This window comes from Larus michahellis, chromosome 5, assembly GCF_964199755.1.
Source record: "Larus michahellis chromosome 5, bLarMic1.1, whole genome shotgun sequence".
Taxonomy (NCBI): domain Eukaryota; kingdom Metazoa; phylum Chordata; class Aves; order Charadriiformes; family Laridae; genus Larus; species Larus michahellis.
In genome coordinates, this window is record NC_133900.1 from 32,695,321 (window position 1) to 32,703,543 (window position 8,223).

An 8,223-nucleotide genomic window follows, 5' to 3' on the forward strand; every position below is an offset into this window, starting at 1 on the left:
TGGTACTCCTGTGTCTTCTTAATAGAAGAAAATTGTTCCAAAGGCTTTAACGAGTACTCGGGCCTTCCCATTCACAAATGAGTCTGAGCTTGCAGGTGATCTTTTAGTTACGAGGAAAAAGGATATATAACGCATTTGTCAAATACCAGAGCAGTGAAGTCGGAGTGAAGAGATGGCATTAGCAAAGCTGCTTACAGTAATTGGGTGGGTTACGTCTGCCCTGCAGTTACTTCTGCTGCAGCCCAGAAGCAGGTGAGTGGAGGGATGCGGTGCTGTCTCGGGCTGGTTAGATTGCTAGCAGTATCTCAGTGAACTGGAATAATGCAGTGGCTGTGTCCTGTGGCAACGCAGACGTCCCAGCAGCTTAAAAATGAGACCTAGGCTGCTGCGTTTCATTGGATTATCTTTTGCAATTGCCATTTTCGAAGAAGGAAACAAATAATATGTTTATACTGGTGGAAAAATGCTACTTAGCCTTTAACGGATTAAATAGATGCACACTTCAAAATATGCAGTAGTATGCAGAAGGATGATGCTATTTCCTGTAGCATAAACATGAACCTGCTCTAAATATGGCCTGCAAACATTCTTTTAATATTCCAAGTGGGTGTTTCTCTCCTCATGCTTGTTCCTTTTTCCTCAAGCCTGAAGGTTTTTTCTTCAGAAATTACATTCCTTCAACAAAATCAAGGAAGATAATCTGCTGGAAAGTTCAGAACAAATCTTTTTAGGAGGAAGATGTTAATTGAAGAGTGTGATGTACTTCAATCTTTTCAGATGACCTTTCCTCAGAAGGTGAAGTTCTCATTAAAATAAGGTATCGGAAACAAAAGGGAAAAACAAAACTGGTTTTGAACAGCCTGACTAAAAATCCCTCAACTTTTCTGCCTACCTAAAATTAGCTTCTTACTCTTTTTATTTAATTCTAAATTAAATACAGGTCATAACCGAAGATAGCACAACCATGGGTTCTTAATTTCTCCTTTAAAAGAGCGAGCAGAACAGTCCTGCAAAAAGTGAAAAATCTTGGTGTGACGCTTTGACATAGCGTAATGAAAAAGGGAGATGATTTGCATCTGCTGAAATACAACATCAGTATGTGTTCTATTTACGGAGCATCCTGAGTTACAAGCGAGTTCAGTGTTCACATCTGATGAACATTTCCCTACAAGTTCTCTAACTGTTTAGCTAAAACAAGATTAAACTTGAATTTGTGACTTTTTTTAAAACAGTCTCTTTTTTTTCCCCGCAAGTTTCCAAGAAAAGGTGTAGAAGATTATAGTCACTAAAACGTAACAGATGCATTTAAATAGGCAGCAGAGATTACATACATTTTTAGTATAATTTTGTAACGAGTGCTGTAAAAGGATTAAAATGAGAGCACAAGAATGCGGAGTGGATTTTTTTGAGGTGGTTAGTTCCATAAATTTCATGCATCCCTTAAACAGTTGTTATTCTTTCTTCCTGTAGATCTGTCAAAGACAGCAGAATGAAAATGTGATAGTAAAAGCAAGCATTCTGTGTTTTGTTTTGTTTTGTTTTTTTAAAAAAAATTGGCTAATATACAAATTGCTGAAGCTGTAACTTTAAAAAGTACTAGCTTCCCAGTTGTCTCAATCTGGTTGATCAAGTGCAGTCAGTTTTACTTGGTCAGAACGATTCAGGGCGACTGTCAGTCAGAAGCCCCGGTGCTGTACCTGCCATCTGCTAAGGGTTCACTCGAGCCGTGCAAGCGCCACTGATCTCTGTGTGCTGCTTTCCCCCTGCCCCTTTGGAAACCACCGGGTAGAGCCTGGAGAAAAAGGTACCGTGTAACAAATGAAAAATTTTGTGCCGTATTTGGCATATTATCAAGATACTTTGGGGAGCAAACAGTACAAATGTAATAAATATAGGAAAGAAATTTCCATTATAAACCCTCCTCCCCATACTTCAGGATAATTGTGAGACTTCTCAGTCTGGCACGAACGAGGTCTGGGTGTCAGCTTTCTATGGATTTTTAGAAATAATCTTAAAATACAGTGTTTATTTACGATGCTATCCTTCACGGTGAATAAACTTTTCCCATCAGTACTGGTTTGCTCTGTGTATAGAAAGGCTGTCATTGGAACTGGAGACAAAATTCCTGTTGGGATGTGGGAGAGAATCGGAAGGGTAAAAGTGAGAAAACTCGTGGGTTGAGATAAAGACGGTTTAATAAGTAAAGCAAAAGCGACGCACACAAGGAATTAATATGAGGACAGGCTGAGAGCGTTGGGGTTGTTGAGCCTGGAGAAGAGAAGGCTCCGGGGAGACACTATTGTGGCCTTCCACTATCCGAAGGGGGCCTACAGGAAAGATGGGGAGGGATTTTTTTATCAAGGACATGTACTGATAGGACGAGGGGTAACGGCTTTAAACTGAAAGGGGGGAGATTTAGATATCAGGAAGAAATTCTTCACTGGGAGGGTGGTGAGGCGCTGGCACAGGTCGCCCAGGGAAGTTGTGGATGCCCCATCCCTGGAAGTGTTCAAGGCCAGGCTGGATGGGGCTTTGAACAACCTTCAGAGCGAGTATTTGGGAGAATTTTATAGGGATCTCGCTGGAGGAGGAAAACTAGGGCCACCCGGTCCCCGTCCCCCCGCACGCCGCCGGGGTCCGGCCGAGCCGGCGTCCGCCGGCTCGGCCGGACCCCGGCGGCGTGCGGGGGGACGGGGACCGGAGACGAACCGTCGGGACTAACCCGGTGGTGACAAGGAAGTGCTTCCAGGTCCGGGAGGGCGGAGCGCCATCATGTGACAGAGGCTTAAACGGGAAGCGGCGGCGAAGCCGTGCGGGTGGACGCCGAGGGCAGCGCAGGTAGGGTGGGGCGGGCAGCGCCAACCCACACCCACACCCCCCCCCGCCCCACGATGGTCTCGACCCCTTCCCGGGGTGGGTGGAGGCGGCCTCTACCATGGCGGCGGGGCGGGGGGGTGGCGGACGGGCCTGAGCGTGACCGGGCGCCCTCTCGTCTCGCAGGCCCGCGGAGGCGGCGGCGGCAGGGCCCCAGCCATGGCCGATGTAAGTTGGGCGGCGGTTGAGCGGCCGTTGGCGGCGGTTGGGCGGCGGTTGAGCGGCTGAGGGGAGGGTCGGGGAGGAGGGGGGACGACACCGAGCTCTGGGGCCGGGTGATGGAAGGAAGAGCTGGCCCAGAGCGGCCTGCGGGGCTGCAGCGGGGCCTGTGAGGGGAGCGGGGCGCGGGGAGCCCCCTCGGTGGCTGTGGGGATCAGTAACGTGCCGCCCCTCTCTGCCCCCAGGACCTGAAGAGGTTCCTGTACAAGAAGCTGCCGAGGTAACCGGGGGGCGCGGCGGTGAGGGCCCTGTCGAGGCAAAGGCCGTTCCCTGAAGCTTTCCCGACCGCTCGGGGAGGGGGGGTTGTTCGCTGCCGGCCCCTTTCGGTGTCCCGGAGGGAGGTGGCTGTCTCGGTGACGCTGGTTTGGTTGTTGAAGTGAGAGTTCCTCCGCATGAAGACAGCGTCAGGTTTTCGCTCGCCCGAGAAGGAGGGAAGTGCGCGCATCGTGTCGTAATGGGTGTAAAAGGCATTCCTCGTGACTCGGTCGCCTAAGCCTTGATAATTCCCTTTTTGGTAATTGCTGGTTGCCAGCATCGTTAAACAGGCTGAGGTTATGCGCAAATGTGGCGAAACTGGCACTCGTTAAGTGAGGACAATATGCGGAGGCTCTTGCCTGACTAAGGAAACTTGATCGGTAGTGTCAGCCAGTCCTCTTTCTGAAGCTGAAAGTTCCATGCGGTTTTCAGTAGTTTTATTTTGTATTTCTCTTTTTACCGCCCCAAGAGACCGCCTGTACTAAACAGAACAAGCCCCTTTCCGTGAGGTATTAAATTAGTGAAGGTGTCAGTTCTTTCCATATTTTCCTCTTCCCTGCACACTTGTTCAGGAAAAAAAGATCTTTGCTACTAACTATGCTGTTTTTAAAGTGGTGTGTCTCCTTCATTTTTTTGCAGCGTTGAAGGTCTTCATGCTATTGTAGTCTCAGATAGAGATGGCGTGCCTGTTATCAAAGGTAACTTCAGCTTCTCCCTGTGCCCTGCAACCGAAATCCTGATTGAACAGCAGGGGGTGGAAAAGGGCAGTAGAATCTTCTCTGGTTATGCCCAATACCTGAATATCCAAAATCGAAGAATGAAATTAGACTTTCACTTCGAGTTCAGTAGTTGATTATCTCTTAGATTTATCCTTTTGCTTGTGTCCTTAATAATCGTAGGCCACAGAAGGTTTCCTCAGTGTTGGAGAACTGTAGGGTCCTTGTATCTTCAAGTCACTTGTAGGCTGACTGATGCAAAGTAGAACAGAGAGCTTATCAGTATTTTGTTGACTTGGCTGGTCTGTGCTCAGAAGCAATTGCATCCAACTTTTACACACGTTACCTAATTTAGTTTGCTTTTTGGCACTGTAGTTTTTATCATATCTCTGTAGTCCTTGTTTAAGATGTTTTTACGTTTTAAGTACACTAGTTTAAGAATGCAAAGATTAAAGTGCTGCAGATTATTTATTTATTTTTAGTGTCCCAAAGTATTTAAACACCTGGCAGAACTTGCACATCTCCACCTGTTTTCATTTGAGCGACTGTGAGCCAGTAATCAGATCAAAGGCTGGAATCGGCACAAACAGAGAGGGACACACAAAAAACCAACATCAGCATGGGCTGTAAAGGAAAAGTCTGTTTCTTAGGTATGCCAGGGAGGACGCTGGTGTAACGAGCAGCGATCATGTACAAATTATTAATGATGTACTGCTCACGAAGATCGTCCTGTACTTGTTGCAGAAGCATGTGAGATGTGTTACGTGTTCCCCAGCAGCAGATCTGCTTTTGGCACAGCACTAAGCTGGGTAAGGACTTGTGATGCAGTCAGAAATACCATGTAAAGCTAAGAATTTTCTTGTTTTGTTCCAGTTGCCAATGATAATGCTCCAGAACATGCACTGCGACCTGGCTTTCTCTCCACCTTTGCCCTTGCCACAGATCAGGGCAGTAAACTAGGACTTTCCAAAAACAAAAGCATCATCTGCTATTACAATACATACCAGGTGAGTAACTGCAGCATGGTTTGTTCTCAGTGACCTGAGCTGTTCCTACATTACATTGAGGAAGGGAGAGAGGGTTGTTTAAGCTTTGCTGGATTCCTGCTTGGCTGCTGTGGAAGTATTTGTGTTTGTGTTTTGTTTTTTGTTTTTTTTTCTCATGATGCTTAAATGGCTAAGCTAAACTTCTGCACTATTTGTTAAGCTGCTCTTATATTTCTGAAAACTGACATTTACTGGTTGAAAATGGTCAAGTTTTCTGACGGGAATTTGCAGTAGGTGCTGCTTATACAGCCTTCGGAGTCCATTATGAAGGGTTTATGTTCTCTTTTACAAACAAGATTTGTTTACACCTAAAGTTAAATAAGCACACGCAGCCTACTTAGCCAGTCTTGCTGCCAGTATGGCTTCGAGGTAAGAAAGCTTTAAGATATTGCACACGTTTTTTACAAACTGGTTATTTGTGTCCTGAAATTCATCATCTACTACGTTTCTGCTCCTTCTAAAGTTCTAGTGGCCTTGAGAGCTTTTTATTGTGACTGCAGTAAACTGCCCAACTGTTTAGCCTACAGTGTCTGGATTTGTTTGGAAAATAAATGGGCGAATGAGTGAGTTTATACACTGAGTACCTTGCTTTGATTCTCTTGACGCTGCTAGCTTATTGTTATGCTCAAGGTTCCAGTCCCTATTAATGGGAGATACTGCTCTACACGGAGTAGTATTTTAAAACAATAAACCTGCCTGCCCTCTTGTTACCTGCAGAGAGTGTGGTCTCTGTTTGAACTGAGTTCTATTTCTGGTGGATAACACTGCAGAACATGAGAGGGAGGGAAATACCAGGCGTTCCACGTGCAGCTCCTGTACTGTGGTGTAATTTCTGTTGGTGTTTTTAACTGTGAATCTTATGAAACAGCTCTGTAGCTCTTGCTCCTGCTTGTCCTTTAAACTGAGGAGGCTGCTTGTTTCTGAAAGAATGTATGTGGCAGAGCTCTGACATCCAACGTGTGTTAGCTGCTGGCTGAACTCTGTTCTCTCTCCTTGCAGGTGGTGCAGTTCAATCGCTTACCTCTGGTAGTAAGTTTCATTGCTAGCAGCAATGCCAATACCGGTATGTCTTCACATGTATTTTAAATACTGCAGTATGTTAAGGCCTAGGTCTTTAAATAATTGACAAGAAATTACTAGAATTTACTTCAAGGTATATAAACTTTGCTCCTGCCATGAGTTTGTCAGCGTATTGTGAAGGGGAGACGGGAAAGGTGTGAGTAAAAATTTACAAGTTTTCAGTGACTTGCTGAAATTGTTACTCTGTTAGAAGCATATTTCTCCTGTGATTAACCTTACCCTTGTTGCATCAGTGTTCACTGCAGGGGCAATGATTGTACTGTACAAACCAGCTGTTTGGTTTCTTTCCATCAGTTCCAAGTTACATTCCACAGTAACATGTGGTTTCATCTTCTCAGTCCTGTAGGGTGGGGGAATCCTTCAGCAAGGCACCTGACCTTGCTCATGGGGGCGTTGGCTAATGAGCGTGAGCAAAAGAGGTTTCATTCTTGCGCAGCTGCTTGTACTTTGGTGGCTGTGGGAAGCAGCAGCGGGGGGAGAGCTGGGCTGCACGGCTGTGCCCCTGTTGGTGCCGGGGCTGCAGGCACCCTCCTTTGGGCTGCTGCCCGCTGTTCCCGGGGAGAGTGAGCTGGGAAGTGTTTTGCGTTTTGGAAAACACTGCCCATGACTTGGGAGGGGAGGGGGCTGCGGGGTTTGGAGAGAGGCTTCTCAGTTATGTTGTTTGATGGGATGTTCTGTCTCTCCTCTCTTTCCAGGGCTGATTGTCAGTCTAGAGAAGGAGCTGACGCCACTCTTTGAAGAACTGAGGCAGGTTGTTGAAGTGTCTTAACCTGATGGTATAGCCGGAGCGCAGCATCCCTCTGCAGCCCAGTGGACAGAAAGATTCAATAATCCTCAGTCAAATAACATGTCTCGGAAGAAATACCACAGCTCCTTAGTATACTAAGTAAGAGAAAATTGTACATAGTACTGAATCTGAAATGATCTACTAGTGTGTTGTAGGCGGATGTTACTTTAGGCCACGCTTCTTGTATTGTGCAGTACTGGAGAGACCACCAAAATAGCTCCCATGGAGTTTAGCTCAGCCAGCTGAGCCCCATCGGCGTGATGCTGTTGGCTCAGATGAGCAACCCACAGATCTCTTGCTTTACAGGGAACCGGGCACGCGGCGGGGCATATCCTCAGGCCAGCTACCACGATGTATTGGAAAGCAGATCGGTTGTATAGCGTTATCAAAGATGTGGTTGAAAGAGTGTTGTGATAGCAGGTTTGCTAGCAGTGATGTGTCGGTACAATCAATAAATATCCTGGCTTTCTTACGTGGGTGATACTTTGGCAAGGGAATGCTACTAATCTGGATGTTAGCTGCATCCTGCTTCCACTAAGAAGAAAGCTATTTCTATGAAAGCTGTTGCTTTAGGTGTTTTCCTGATGCCCAGATAAAAGCACCCAAACAGTGTCTCACTTCTTCATGGGTTTTTTGTGTCATATGGTTTGTGAAGATCTCATGTCGCATAGTCTTTGTGTGGGTTTATCACTGGTGACAGTCTCAGCTCATTTACCCTTAGGTTTTCCTAAGTAAACAAATATAAATAAAATACAGTATTTTTAAATGACAGAGCCTGATCCACTCTTCTGTTGCCCCATAATACTCTACATCACATCAGCTCTTCTGTGGAGAGAACAGGTCTCTTAATTGCTTGCAAATGTACAAAATCCAGGAGTTTCCAGGCTGAAAACTGGGGTGTCTCTCGATGGGGTGATACAGATACTGGGTTCCGTGCCGATGCAGAGGTTAGTGCCGACTGGCTTCCTATCGCTGGGCATCAATGCCGTGCTCTTTGCTCCCCACCTCGTCCCCTCCCACATGCCCCTTGTGATGACTCTGGTGTAGACTTCCAGCACTAAAACCGAGCACCACTGGTCTAAAGGAGAGCTCTTGGCAGGTCTCTGCCTCAGGCTGGGAAAGGGGCCACCACTGCCCCCTCCCTTATACCTCACCCACCTTCAGTGTCAGGGGAAAACGGTGGTGCTGGAAATAAGGGCTGGGAATACTTGTCTCAAAAGCTCTCACAGAGATTTAAAGATGTCAA

At 46.5% G+C, this 8,223-nt stretch overlaps 1 protein-coding gene across 1 annotated transcript; it reads left to right on the forward strand.

Moving 5' to 3' along the window:
• Nucleotides 1-2,747: 2,747 nt before the first annotated feature.
• LAMTOR3 (late endosomal/lysosomal adaptor, MAPK and MTOR activator 3) lies at nt 2,748-7,746 on the forward strand. Its single transcript, XM_074589489.1, has 7 exons — nt 2,748-2,838; nt 3,001-3,042; nt 3,279-3,313; nt 3,988-4,046; nt 4,938-5,071; nt 6,110-6,173; nt 6,886-7,746. The coding sequence occupies exons 2-7, from the start codon at nt 3,034-3,036 to the stop codon at nt 6,957-6,959; spliced, it is 375 nt and encodes a 124-aa protein (XP_074445590.1). The 5' UTR covers nt 2,748-2,838; nt 3,001-3,033; the 3' UTR covers nt 6,960-7,746.
• The last annotated feature ends 477 nt before the right edge of the window (nt 7,747-8,223 follow it).

What these genes read in the sequence shown, in the direction of transcription:
- LAMTOR3 (XM_074589489.1), top strand. An exon ending in GCTATTACAATACATACCAG is followed by an intron (nt 5,072 to 6,109) that starts GTGAGTAACTGC and finishes CTCTCCTTGCAG; the next exon opens with GTGGTGCAGTTCAATCGCTT. An exon ending in TAGCAGCAATGCCAATACCG is followed by an intron (nt 6,174 to 6,885) that starts GTATGTCTTCAC and finishes CTCTCTTTCCAG; the next exon opens with GGCTGATTGTCAGTCTAGAG.